Source organism: Coregonus lavaretus (assembly GCF_964263955.1).
Source record: "Coregonus lavaretus genome assembly, chromosome: 3".
NCBI lineage: Eukaryota > Metazoa > Chordata > Actinopteri > Salmoniformes > Salmonidae > Coregonus > Coregonus lavaretus.
The window spans coordinates 58,702,348-58,717,245 of NC_139990.1; the positions used below are offsets into that span (position 1 = coordinate 58,702,348).

General features: G+C 48.0%; 1 protein-coding gene across 2 annotated transcripts in view; it reads right to left on the reverse strand.

Annotated features, from left to right (window-relative positions):
- LOC311124693 (dihydropyrimidinase-like) overlaps positions 1–14,898 on the reverse strand; it is a 54,054-nt gene that overhangs the window by 22,595 nt on the left and 16,561 nt on the right. Inside the window, exons 7-8 of one of the 2 annotated variants that reach the window (XM_084158326.1) lie at positions 14,548–14,690; positions 13,722–14,393 (exon numbers count right to left, since the gene is read on the reverse strand). In XM_084158326.1, the coding sequence (XP_084014452.1) occupies positions 14,384–14,393; positions 14,548–14,690 (153 nt within the window). In that variant the 3' untranslated portion in view covers positions 13,722–14,383. Of the gene's footprint in view, positions 1–13,721; positions 14,394–14,547; positions 14,691–14,898 lie in introns of those variants that run through there. The other variant, XM_084158325.1, reaches the window with a different exon arrangement.

The window sequence follows — 14,898 nt, forward strand, 5'->3', positions numbered from 1 at the left end:
CATAGTTAGTTATATCCAGGCTGTACCATAGCTAGTTATATCCAGGCTATACCATAGCTAGTTATTTCCAGGCTGTACTATAGCAAACGTTAGTTATATCCAGGCTGTACCATAGCTAGTTATATCCAGGCTATACCATAGATAGTTATATCCAGGCTGTACCATAGTTAGTTATATCCAGGCTGTACCATAGCTAGTTATATCCAGGCTGTACCATAGCTAGTTATATCCAGGCTGTACCATAGTTAGTTATATCCAGGCTGTACCATAGTTAGTTATATCCAGGCTGTACCATAGTTAGTTATATCCAGGCTGTACCATAGTTTGTTATATCCAGGCTGTACCATAGCTAGTTATATCCAGGCTATACCATAGCTAGTTATATCCAGGCTGTACCATAGTTAGTTATATCCAGGCTGTACCATAGTTAGTTATATCCAGGCTGTACCATAGCTAGTTATATCCAGGCTATACCATAGCTAGTTATTTCCAGGCTGTACTATAGCAAACGTTAGTTATATCCAGGCTGTACCATAGCTAGTTATATCCAGGCTGTACCATAGTTAGTTATATCCAGGCTGTACCATAGTTAGTTATTTCCAGGCTATACCATAGTTAGTTATATCCAGGCTGTACCATAGTTAGTTATATCCAGGCTGTACCATAGCTAGTTATATCCAGGCTATACCATAGCTAGTTATATCCAGGCTGTACCATAGCTAGTTATATCCAGGCTGTACCATAGCTAGTTATATCCAGGCTGTACCATAGTTAGTTATATCCAGGCTGTACCATAGCTAGTTATATCCAGGCTGTACCATAGTTAGTTATATCCAGGCTGTACCATAGCTAGTTATTTCCAGACTGTACCATAGCTAGTTATTTCCAGACTATACCATAGCTAGTTATATCCAGGCTGTACCATAGCTAGTTATATCCAGGCTGTACCATAGATAGTTATATCCAGGCTATACCATAGCTAGTTATATCCAGGCTGTACCATAGCTAGTTATATCCAGGCTGTACCATAGCTAGTTATATCCAGGCTGTACCATAGTTAGTTATATCCAGGCTGTACCATAGCTAGTTATATCCAGGCTGTACCATAGTTAGTTATATCCAGGCTGTACCATAGCTAGTTATATCCAGGCTATACCATAGCTAGTTATTTCCAGGCTGTACTATAGCAAACGTTAGTTATATCCAGGCTGTACCATAGCTAGTTATATCCAGGCTATACCATAGATAGTTATATCCAGGCTGTACCATAGTTAGTTATATCCAGGCTGTACCATAGCTAGTTATATCCAGGCTGTACCATAGCTAGTTATATCCAGGCTGTACCATAGTTAGTTATATCCAGGCTGTACCATAGTTAGTTATATCCAGGCTGTACCATAGTTAGTTATATCCAGGCTGTACCATAGTTTGTTATATCCAGGCTGTACCATAGCTAGTTATATCCAGGCTATACCATAGCTAGTTATATCCAGGCTGTACCATAGTTAGTTATATCCAGGCTGTACCATAGTTAGTTATATCCAGGCTGTACCATAGCTAGTTATATCCAGGCTATACCATAGCTAGTTATTTCCAGGCTGTACTATAGCAAACGTTAGTTATATCCAGGCTGTACCATAGTTAGTTATATCCAGGCTGTACCATAGTTAGTTATATCCAGGCTATACCATAGCTAGTTATTTCCAGGCTGTACTATAGCAAACGTTAGTTATATCCAGGCTGTACCATAGTTAGTTATATCCAGGCTGTACCATAGCTAGTTATATCCAGGCTGTACCATAGTTAGTTAAATCCAGGCTGTACCATAGCTAGTTATATCCAGGCTATACCATAGCTAGTTATTTCCAGGCTGTACTATAGCAAACGTTAGTTATATCCAGGCTGTACCATAGTTAGTTATATCCAGGCTGTACCATAGTTAGTTATATCCAGGCTGTACCATAGTTAGTTATTTCCAGGCTATACCATAGTTAGTTATATCCAGGCTGTACCATAGTTAGTTATATCCAGGCTGTACCATAGCTAGTTATATCCAGGCTATACCATAGCTAGTTATATCCAGGCTGTACCATAGCTAGTTATATCCAGGCTGTACCATAGCTAGTTATATCCAGGCTGTACCATAGTTAATTATATCCAGGCTGTACCATAGCTAGTTATATCCAGGCTTTACCATAGTTAGTTATATCCAGGCTGTACCATAGCTAGTTATATCCAGGCTATACCATAGCTAGTTATTTCCAGGCTGTACTATAGCAAACGTTAGTTATATCCAGGCTGTACCATAGCTAGTTATATCCAGGCTATACCATAGCTAGTTATTTCCAGGCTGTACTATAGCAAACGTTAGTTATATCCAGGCTGTACCATAGCTAGTTATATCCAGGCTATACCATAGTTAGTTATATCCAGGCTGTACCATAGTTAGTTATATCCAGGCTGTACCATAGCTAGTTATATCCAGGCTGTACCATAGTTAGTTATATCCAGGCTGTACCATAGCTAGTTATATCCAGGCTGTACCATAGCTAGTTATATCCAGGCTGTACCATAGCTAGTGATATCCAGGCTGTACCATAGTTAGTTATATCCAGGCTGTACCATAGTTAGTTATATCCAGGCTGTACCATAGTTAGTTATATCCAGGCTGTACCATAGTTTGTTATATCCAGGCTGTACCATAGCTAGTTATATCCAGGCTATACCATAGCTAGTTATATCCAGGCTGTACCATAGTTAGTTATATCCAGGCTGTACCATAGTTAGTTATATCCAGGCTGTACCATAGCTAGTTATATCCAGGCTATACCATAGCTAGTTATTTCCAGGCTGTACTATAGCAAACGTTAGTTATATCCAGGCTGTACCATAGTTAGTTATATCCAGGCTGTACCATAGTTAGTTATATCCAGGCTATACCATAGCTAGTTATTTCCAGGCTGTACTATAGCAAACGTTAGTTATATCCAGGCTGTACCATAGTTAGTTATATCCAGGCTGTACCATAGCTAGTTATATCCAGGCTATACCATAGCTAGTTATATCCAGGCTGTACCATAGTTAGTTATATCCAGGCTGTACCATAGTTAGTTATATCCAGGCTGTACCATAGCTAGTTATATCCAGGCTATACCATAGCTAGTTATTTCCAGGCTGTACTATAGCAAACGTTAGTTATATCCAGGCTGTACCATAGTTAGTTATATCCAGGCTGTACCATAGTTAGTTATATCCAGGCTGTACCATAGTTAGTTATTTCCAGGCTATACCATAGTTAGTTATATCCAGGCTGTACCATAGTTAGTTATATCCAGGCTGTACCATAGCTAGTTATATCCAGGCTATACCATAGCTAGTTATATCCAGGCTGTACCATAGCTAGTTATTTCCAGACTGTACCATAGCTAGTTATTTCCAGACTATACCATAGCTAGTTATATCCAGGCTGTACCATAGCTAGTTATATCCAGGCTTTACCATAGATAGTTATATCCAGGCTATACCATAGCTAGTTATATCCAGGCTGTACCATAGCTAGTTATATCCAGGCTGTACCATAGCTAGTTATATCCAGGCTGTACCATAGTTAGTTATATCCAGGCTGTACCATAGCTAGTTATATCCAGGCTGTACCATAGTTAGTTATATCCAGGCTGTACCATAGCTAGTTATATCCAGGCTATACCATAGCTAGTTATTTCCAGGCTGTACTATAGCAAACGTTAGTTATATCCAGGCTGTACCATAGCTAGTTATATCCAGGCTATACCATAGATAGTTATATCCAGGCTGTACCATAGTTAGTTATATCCAGGCTGTACCATAGCTAGTTATATCCAGGCTGTACCATAGCTAGTGATATCCAGGCTGTACCATAGTTAGTTATATCCAGGCTGTACCATAGTTAGTTATATCCAGGCTGTACCATAGTTAGTTATATCCAGGCTGTACCATAGTTAGTTATATCCAGGCTGTACCATAGCTAGTTATATCCAGGCTGTACCATAGTTAGTTATATCCAGGCTGTACCATAGTTTGTTATATCCAGGCTGTACCATAGTTAGTTATATCCAGGCTATACCATAGCTAGTTATATCCAGGCTGTACCATAGCTAGTTATATCCAGGCTGTACCATAGTTAGTTATATCCAGGCTGTACCATAGCTAGTTATATCCAGGCTATACCATAGTTAGTTATATCCAGGCTGTACCATAGTTAGTTATATCCAGGCTGTACCATAGTTAGTTATATCCAGGCTGTACCATAGCTAGTTATATCCAGGCTTTACCATAGTTAGTTATATCCAGGCTGTACCATAGTTAGTTATATCCAGGCTGTACCATAGCTAGTTATATCCAGGCTATACCATAGCTAGTTATTTCCAGGCTGTACTATAGCAAACGTTAGTTATATCCAGGCTGTACCATAGTTAGTTATATCCAGGCTGTACCATAGTTAGTTATATCCAGGCTATACCATAGCTAGTTATTTCCAGGCTGTACTATAGCAAACGTTAGTTATATCCAGGCTGTACCATAGCTAGTTATATCCAGGCTGTACCATAGTTAGTTATATCCAGGCTGTACCATAGTTAGTTATATCCAGGCTGTACCATAGCTAGTTATATCCAGGCTATACCATAGCTAGTTATTTCCAGGCTGTACTATAGCAAACGTTAGTTATATCCAGGCTGTACCATAGTTAGTTATATCCAGGCTGTACCATAGTTAGTTATATCCAGGCTATACCATAGCTAGTTATTTCCAGGCTGTACTATAGCAAACGTTAGTTATATCCAGGCTGTACCATAGTTAGTTATATCCAGGCTGTACCATAGCTAGTTATATCCAGGCTGTACCATAGTTAGTTATATCCAGGCTGTACCATAGCTAGTTATATCCAGGCTATACCATAGCTAGTTATTTCCAGGCTGTACTATAGCAAACGTTAGTTATATCCAGGCTGTACCATAGTTAGTTATATCCAGGCTGTACCATAGTTAGTTATATCCAGGCTGTACCATAGTTAGTTATTTCCAGGCTGTACCATAGTTAGTTATATCCAGGCTGTACCATAGTTAGTTATATCCAGGCTGTACCATAGCTAGTTATATCCAGGCTATACCATAGCTAGTTATATCCAGGCTGTACCATAGCTAGTTATATCCAGGCTGTACCATAGCTAGTTATATCCAGGCTGTACCATAGTTAGTTATATCCAGGCTGTACCATAGCTAGTTATATCCAGGCTTTACCATAGTTAGTTATATCCAGGCTGTACCATAGCTAGTTATATCCAGGCTATACCATAGCTAGTTATTTCCAGGCTGTACTATAGCAAACGTTAGTTATATCCAGGCTGTACCATAGCTAGTTATATCCAGGCTATACCATAGTTAGTTATATCCAGGCTGTACCATAGTTAGTTATATCCAGGCTGTACCATAGTTAGTTATATCCAGGCTGTACCATAGCTAGTTATATCCAGGCTGTACCATAGTTAGTTATATCCAGGCTGTACCATAGCTAGTTATATCCAGGCTATACCATAGCTAGTTATATCCAGGCTGTACCATAGTTAGTTATATCCAGGCTGTACCATAGTTAGTTATATCCAGGCTGTACCATAGCTAGTTATATCCAGGCTATACCATAGCTAGTTATTTCCAGGCTGTACTATAGCAAACGTTAGTTATATCCAGGCTGTACCATAGTTAGTTATATCCAGGCTGTACCATAGTTAGTTATATCCAGGCTATACCATAGCTAGTTATTTCCAGGCTGTACTATAGCAAACGTTAGTTATATCCAGGCTGTACCATAGTTAGTTATATCCAGGCTGTACCATAGTTAGTTATATCCAGGCTGTACCATAGTTAGTTATATCCAGGCTGTACCATAGTTAGTTATATCCAGGCTGTACCATAGTTAGTTATATCCAGGCTGTACCATAGCTAGTTATATCCAGGCTATACCATAGTTAGTTATATCCAGGCTGTACCATAGTTAGTTATATCCAGGCTGTACCATAGTTAGTTATATCCAGGCTGTACCATAGTTAGTTATATCCAGGCTGTACCATAGTTAGTTATATCCAGGCTGTACCATAGTTAGTTATATCCAGGCTGTACCATAGCTAGTTATATCCAGGCTATACCATAGCTAGTTATTTCCAGGCTGTACTATAGCAAACGTTAGTTATATCCAGGCTGTACCATAGCTAGTTATATCCAGGCTGTACCATAGTTAGTTATTGTCACGATCGTCGGTGAGAGAGGAGGACCAAGGCGCAGCGTTGAATGCGAACATATTTATTTATATAATGATCACACGATCAAAACAACAAAACGAAAACGTGACGTCCCTGGTTACATACACAAACCAACACGGAACAAGAAACCACAATGAATGAATGCCTAACGGCTACCTAAGTATGACTCCCAATCAGAGACAACGAGCTACAGCCGTCTCTGATTGGGAGCCACCCTGGCCAACATAGATATACAACAACTAGAACCAACACACATGAAAACTCACACCCTGGCTCAACATACTAGAGTCCCCAGAGCCAGAGCGTGACAGTAACCCCCCCTAAAGGCGCGGACTCCGACCGCGCCAACCAAATACCACAGGGGAGGGACCGGGTGGGCACTCCGCCTTGGCGGCGGATCCGGCTCCGGGCATGATCCCCACTCGCTCTCTAACCCCCCAAGGTACCCCTGGTCCGGTCTGGCCCTGCTGACCGGAGCTGGACTGCACACTGGTGGAGCGGATTGCTCTAGCTCCGGCGTGAAGCAGCTGACCCGTGCTGAACCAGGCACCAGTGGAACAGGCACGGCCTGTGCCGGACTGACGACGCACACCACTGGCTTGGTGTGGGGAGCAGGAACGGCCCGAGCCGGGCTGACGAAACGCACCCCTGACTTGGTGCGGGGAGCAGGAGCGGGCCGAACCGGGCTGACGAAACGCACCACTGACTTGGTGCGGGGAGCAGGAACGGGCCGAGCCGGGCTGACGAAGCGCACCACTGACTTGGTGCGGGGAGCAGGAACGGGCCGAGCCGGGCTGACGAAGCGCACCACTGACTTGGTGCGGGGAGCAGGAACGGGCCGAGCCGGGCTGACGAAGCGCACCACTGACTTGGTGCGGGGAGCAGGAACGGGCCGAGCCGGGCTGACGACGCGCACCATTGGCCTGGTGCGGGGAGCAGGAACAGGCCGGACCGTACTGGGGACACACACACCACTGGTCCTACGCAGGGATCTGGAATGGGCCGGACCGGACTGGTAACACACCCAAGTACCTCTCGCCGTGCCTCTACACCTTCCATCCCCTCTTCGACCAGTGGCCCCCGTAACCTGGCGGCCTCCTCTGCCAACCCGCTGGGCCGCTCTGCCGCGGTCTCCTGCTGGCCCGTCGTCCACGGCGTTAGCCCCCCCCTAAAAATTTTCTGGGCGTCTCTCCTACCCGTGGACCAGGTCTCCATGTCCCTCGCCAGCCTTTCGCCCTTCTGCTTCCATGTCAAGCCCTTCTCTTCCTCACCCGGCTTGACCCAGTCGAGGAGGCGAAGGAGATCTGCTAGAGATCTCCCTGGCGATGGCTCCTGGACACGCTGCTTGGTCCAGTCTTGGTGGTTTCTTCTGTCACGATCGTCGGTGAGAGAGGAGGACCAAGGCGCAGCGTTGAATGCGAACATATTTATTTATATAATGATCACACGATCAAAACAACAAAACGAAAACGTGACGTCCCTGGTTACATACACAAACCAACACGGAACAAGAAACCACAATGAATGAATGCCTAACGGCTACCTAAGTATGACTCCCAATCAGAGACAACGAGCTACAGCCGTCTCTGATTGGGAGCCACCCTGGCCAACATAGATATACAACAACTAGAACCAACACACATGAAAACTCACACCCTGGCTCAACATACTAGAGTCCCCAGAGCCAGGGCGTGACAGTTATATCCAGGCTGTACCATAGCTAGTTATATCCAGGCTATACCATAGCTAGTTATTTCCAGGCTGTACTATAGCAAACGTTAGTTATATCCAGGCTGTACCATAGCTAGTTATATCCAGGCTGTAGGCCTACCATATCTAGTTATATCCAGGCTGTAGCTACCCTAGCTAACGTTAGTTATATCCAGGCTGTACCATTGCTAGTTAAATCCAGGCTGTATTATAGCTAGTTATATCCAGGCTGTACCATAGCTAGTTAACATGAAACTCTTTTCTTATTTAGCCAAATGTGTTTCACCCTGTCACGATCGTCGTAATAGTAACCGGACCAAGGCGCAGCGTGATATGCGTACATACTTTTAATAGTACTGTAATGACCCAGCTGGGTCATAAAGTAAAAGAGAGAGACGGGCACCAGGTGTACAGGCAGAACACAGGTTTATTCCTGAATGGGCTATTGTTCAGGCCACAGCCCACGCCGCTAAACCTCGAACATAAACAAATATAACATGTCAAGTCAAGGGTCCCAAAACAGAAGAGAGAGAGATGAGACCGTAACCCCTATTTAAACATTCCAAAACCCAGCGGGATTACCCATCATACCCCCCAACCTTTCCATCTGTCCTGCCATATTTAACCCCTGCTAGCACCCATGAGAACGATAACACACCCACGAACACAGAACACAATACCGGGTCGTTACATAGCCCCCCCCCCCCCCTTTCTAAACCCTAGTCCCTAGGGTTATAAAACAAAATCCTTAAAACGACCCGGAGGTCGCATCAGTCTCTTGTGCCTCCCCTTGACTCTCACTGGTGGACCCCCAGAACACTCATCTGCCCCAATGTCATTTCCAGCGCCCTCCGAAGAGGCAGCCCCCGTTCCAGGCTCAGGTTGCGCTAGAGTCTCCTCGCTAGACTGTCCCCGTGTGCTCACGTCAGAGTCCTCACTTCCATTCCCTACCGTTTTCCTCCCTCTGTAGGGCGCCAATCGGTCCCGGTGGACCACCACCTTCCTGCTCCGTGGGGGAACCTCCACCCGGTACGTCACCTCCCCCACTCTCTCTATCACCAGGCACGGCCCCACCCAGGCACTGTCCAGCTTTGGGCACCGCCCCTTCTTGCGCGTGGGGTTGTGAAGCCACACGAGTTCTCCCGCTCCAAAGTGCCTCCCCCTAGCGCGTGAGTCATAGTGCCGCTTTTGGCGCATTCCTGCGTTCTCGAGTTGCTCTCTTGCGAAGGTGTGAGCCGCTTCTAACCGGTTCTGCAGACGACGAACATAGTTCAGGCCAGGCAAAACCCCGTCGTCTTTATCAGGAGGGTGGCCAAACGTCAGTTCGGCTGGGGTGCGCAACTCACGACCTAACATTAGTAGCGCTGGGGAGCACGCAGTCGATTCTTGAACAGCCGACCTACATGCCATAAGAATAAACGGTAAGTGGGTGTCCCAATCTCTCTGGTGTTTTGAGGTAACGATAGCCAGCTGTTGTGCTAATGTTCTGTTAAATCTTTCCACCAGCCCATCACTCTGGGGGTGAAGCGGAGTAGTGTGCGTCTTCTCCGCGCCTAACCGTCTACACAACTCTGAGAACACCCGTGACTCAAAGTTTCTCCCCTGGTCGCTGTGTATAGACTGTGGCACCCCAAACCGACTGATTATTCCCCCTACCAACACATCAGCTACTGTTTCTGCCTCCTGGTCTGGGAGAGCGTAAGCCTCTGGCCACTTGGTGAAGTAGTCCATAGCAGTTAGAATCCACCTGTTACCGCTGTCTGTGGTTGGAAACGGTCCAACTATGTCTACCCCCAGTCTCTCCATGGGCTCCCCTACTGGAAATTGTTGTAGGAGGGCGTGTGACTGACCTGGAGGTCCTTTCTTAGCAGCACACTCGTCGCACTGCCTGCAAAAGTCCTCCACATCCCTCCTGTGCCTGGCCCAATAGAAGCCTTTACGTATGCGCTTTAACGTTTTGGAGACCCCAAAATGCCCTGTGCCTACTCCCCCGTGAAGCTGCTGTAACATGCTCCCTTGCAGCCTTTTGGGAACCACTACCTGCCACGTAATTTCTCCAGTAGCTGGCTTTTTCCACCCCCTCTGGAGCACTCCCTCAGCCACTCTAAGGACTGATAATTTAGCCCACAGTCCTTCGGTAACTGGTGATAGAGGGCTACTTCCCCCCACGGCGGTCGTCTTCTCTCTTCCACCCACCCCAGCACAGGACGCAGCTCTGCGTCCTCCTCCTGGCGACGCCTCCACTCCCCGACGTCCACAGCCTCAAGCTCCCGGCACTCTGTCACCCTCAGCTGACTCCCTCCTCCATGCACAGTTCCCTCTCTTGCTCCACCCGTTTGGCGCAGTACCCACAGCCATCCTCAGCACACGGGCGGCGGGACAAGGCGTCTGCATTGCTGTGGCGAAGGCCGGCCCTGTGCTCTACCTGGAAGTCGTAGGGTTGCAGCTCCTCCAACCAGCGGGCGATCTGACCCTCTGGCTCCTTGAAGGAGAGAAGCCACTGCAGGGCGGAGTGATCCGTCCGCACCACAAACGGCAGGCCCCCCAGGTAGTACTTGAAATGGCGTACTGCTGCCACGACACCCAAAAGCTCCCTCCTTGTCACGCAGTAGCGTTTTTCAGCCTTATCAAAAGTTCTGCTGTAATAAGCTACTACGTGCTCCCCGTCAGAACCACGCTGAGCCAGCACAGCCCCCAAGCCCTCATTGCTTGCGTCGGTGTCCAGGATAAACGGACGGTTCGGGTCTGGTGAGGACAGGACAGGGGCCTCCACCAGGGCACGTTTGAGGGCCTCAAACGCCCGCTGGTGCTCTTCGGTCCACTGAAAAACAGTGTCCTTCTTGAGAAGGTGGTTCAAAGGAGCAGCAAACCCTTTCCCAAACCTACGATAGTAGGATGCCAGACCCAGGAAGCTCTTAACCTCTTTTTTTCCCCTTGGAATTGGCCACCCCCTCACAGCCTCCACTTTGTCTGGCATCGTGCTGATGCCCTCACCACCCAGCTGATGACCCAGGAACGCCACCTCCCTTTGCATGAAATGGCACTTTTCCGGGTGTAATTTTAGCCCCGCCCCCGAGATCCTCTCCAGCACTCGCCTAAGTGCCCCCAGTGCCCCCTCAAACGATGTGCCGTGCACCAATATGTCGTCTAGGTACACGACACACTCGTCTCTCGGAACCCCCGCCAGCACTCTGTCCATGAGCCTCTCAAAGGTGGCAGGAGCATTACAAAGCCCGAAGCACAGCACCTTGAACTGCCAATGGCCCCTATCCGTGGAGAAGGCAGTTTTTTCACGTGCCCCAGGCGAGAGGGGCACCTGCCAGTAGCCACTGCGCAGATCAAGGGAAGAGAACCACGAGGACCCTCTGACGTGGTCTAGCGACTCATCGATCCTCGGTATGGGGTAAGAGTCTTTAGTGGTGACAGAATTTAGGCCCCTGTAGTCCGCACAAAACCTAAGTTTACCCCCTTTCTTAGGCACCATGACGACCGGCGCGGACCATGGGCTGTCTGATGGCTCAATGAAATCAGCCCGCAACATGTCAGCAATAGCTGTGGCTGCTGCTTCCCTCTTGGCAAGGGGAATGCGACGGGGCCGAATTTTAATGGGGTTGGTTGTCCCCAGTGTCGATGTCGTGCTGAACCAGGTGCGTTTGCCCTACCTCATCTTCCCCCCAAGCGAAGCTATCTTTAAAGTCAAACAGCAGCTGCTTTAACTGTCTCTGTTGTCTCTCATCCAGACCTTGACAGTTTTTCAGCCACACAGCCTCAACGGCGTCGATAACTTCCTCCTTCCCCCCGTCGGGCTGATGGGGTGAAGGAGCCAGTGTGTTTTGGGCTACTGGGCTGCCTGTGCTTGCACCATTATGGGGAGTGAAGGTCGTTGCCGCCGGAGACAGCTGCTGGGATGGCACAACGACCAATGGAGCAGCCGGGACGACCAGTGGAGTTTCGGCAAGCTTGGAGGAAGACGGAGGGACAGCCCTGCCCCCTGCTGGCCCTCCAGAAGGCGACATTCCCACTGTGGGCCCCCCCGACAGCCTCAAAGTGCCCGAAGCTAAGTCCAACTGAGCCCCACAGTTTTTCAAAAAGTCCATTCCCAGTATACAGGGGTCCTGTACCGCTGCTACCCACACCGGACACCCCACAGTTCTCCCCCCCACAGTCACAGACAACCGACACTTCCCTAACATGGGGGCTAGCTCCCCCGTGACAGTCCGTAGCTGGACAAGGGTCGGCTCCACCCGCACCCCAACAGGTAGTATGTCTGGTCTCACCAGGGTTACTGTAGAGCCCGTGTCGACCAGGGCCAAACATTCCACCCCCTCTACCTTGACAATGACATTGCAGAAGTCCCCAATGGTGGTACGTCCCACCACAACTACCGGACTAGGAAACACAGTGGCAGCTACACCCTGGGGAAGCAGGTCCCCACCCTCTTGCCTGCGCTGCTGGGTACCTCTTCTGCTTACTGTGGGTTCGGGGGCGGAGGGGTGGGCCCGCGCTGCCCCCTGCGCGAGAACCCGCTGTCGTTTCCCTGGTGACGGGAGAATCTGCCACACTCCCGCTGAATGTGGCCAGGCTGGCCACAACCCCAGCAGACAATGGGAGTTGAGCTGACACTGCGATGTTGTCTGGAGCCCCTCTCAATGACAAGCGAAGCGGTCTTGACTAACCCGCCCAACTCGTCGACCCACTCTGGTTTGGTGACCCCCGGCACCCCGGCCGCCGCTGCTCTCACCTCTGGTTGACTGGCAACCTCCACTCTCACTCCCTCACCCCAGATCAGCTCCCTCTTCCTGGCTATCTCCACTGCAGCCCGCAGAGATGCTGGGTCCGACATCTGAACATGCTTACCCAGTTCGGTGGGGGAGAGCGCTCTAATAAAACTGTCCCGTGCCAGCTCGTCTTGCACCCCAATCGGCATAGTTGCATAAGCCCGCCTGGTCAGGCTCAGAATATCACTTGCCAACGCCTTTAATGATTCCCCCCGAAGTCTCTTTTTGTTACTCAGTTCAATCCGCAGCATGTTGGGCTGTGCATCGCTGCCGAAACGGCCCCCCAATGCCTCCACTAGCGCACCGTACTCGCCCCTCTCGTCCGGGGCTAGCGTTAGCAGGCATTCCGACGCCTCCTCTGCCAGGCTCAGGGCAAGCTGTAACCCTTTCGTCTCGTCAGACCATCTCCCGGCTCTAGCCAACAACTCGAATTGAGTGAAAAAAACTTCCCATTTACCTTGTCCATTGAACTTTGGAAGTTTAGCCGCTACCGTGGCTAATGGCAATAGGGCGCTGCCATCACTGTTTACATAAGGAGGCCCAGCCATTTCCGCACGTGGTGACGTCGATATCTCCGTCGCCGTGACGTCTGTTCTGGTCGAGCGGTTTGATGGAAAACCCGCCCGTTCTGCCATCTTGCTGACTGACAATTTAACTTCCGCCATGTGGCTCTCCAGCTCTTCTACAGCCGTCGTCGCCTGACCCTCCCGACCGGGTACACCCGAGCCCACAACGGACACTTTGTCCGACTCTTCCTTAATTTTCCGCCTCGCCCCGATCATCATGACCGTAGATGCAGTCACGCTAAAGCTAACCACGGCCTATACTGAAACAGCTAACTCGCCTAATCTCGATCTATCCCGTCGTTCGAAAGCACTTCTGACACCAATGTAATGACCCAGCTGGGTCATAAAGTAAAAGAGAGAAACGGGCACCAGGTGTACAGGCAGAACACAGGTTTATTCCTGAATGGGCTATTGTTCAGGCCACAGCCCACGCTGCTAAACCTCGAACATACACAAATATAACATGTCAAGTCAAGGGTCCCAAAACAGAAGAGAGAGAGATGAGACCGTAACCCCTATTTAAGCATTCCAAAACCCCGCGGGATTACCCATCATACCCCCCCAACCTTTCCATCTGTCCTGGCATATTTAACCCCTGCTAGCACCCATGAGAACGATAACACACCCACGAACACAGAACACAATACCGGGTCGTTACAGTACTTAATACACGATCAAAACAATAAACCAAACGATACGTGAAGTCCTAGGTTAATCCAAAACAAACCTTACGGAACAAGATCCCACAAATGACAAGTGCAAAACAGGCTGCCTAAGTATGGTTCCCAATCAGAGACAACGAGCCACAGCTGTCTCTGATTGGGGACCATACTTAGGCAGCCTGTTTGGCACTGTTTATTGTGGGATCTTGTTCCGGAAGGTTTGTGTTCAACCCAGGACTTCACGTATCGTTTGTTTTGGTTCGTGTTGTGTACTGCAATAAAGAATGTACGCATATCACGCTGCGCCTTGGTCCACTTCATCTAACGACGATCGTGACACACCCTGAAGACAGGCTTTGTGGCAAGCTCAATTTGTCAGCACCATCTGCAGTTTAAGAAGTTAATAGTAGTGATGAAATATGCATACACAAAGATTTAAAAAACATCATCATCAAAACAGTTAATAATTTGGCTAAACATCACTAAATCACTATGTGTTTAATGAGAAACGTATTGGATGGTCTTTATCCTTGTCTCACCTGGTTGCCTTAGGATCCCATATGACCACATCAGCATCACATCCCTTAGCGATCCTTCCCTTCTGGGGGTAGAAGTTGAAGATTTTCGCTGCATTGCTGCTGGTGACGGCTACAAATCGATTCTCGTCCATTTTCCCGCTATGCTGCGGAAAGTATTTACACAAAATACTGAGTTTCAATATCCTGGATATGAATGACAAATTCCATATTTACTGACATAATTATCCTGACAAAAGGTAAATGCTTAAGTGTGCAGTAAGCGATTCAAAGTTTCACTCCAAATATCAAAACGTGCAATTTTTTTGCCAGCGTTTTACAATGTTAATTTTTGCAATGGCCTCCGGGTTAACC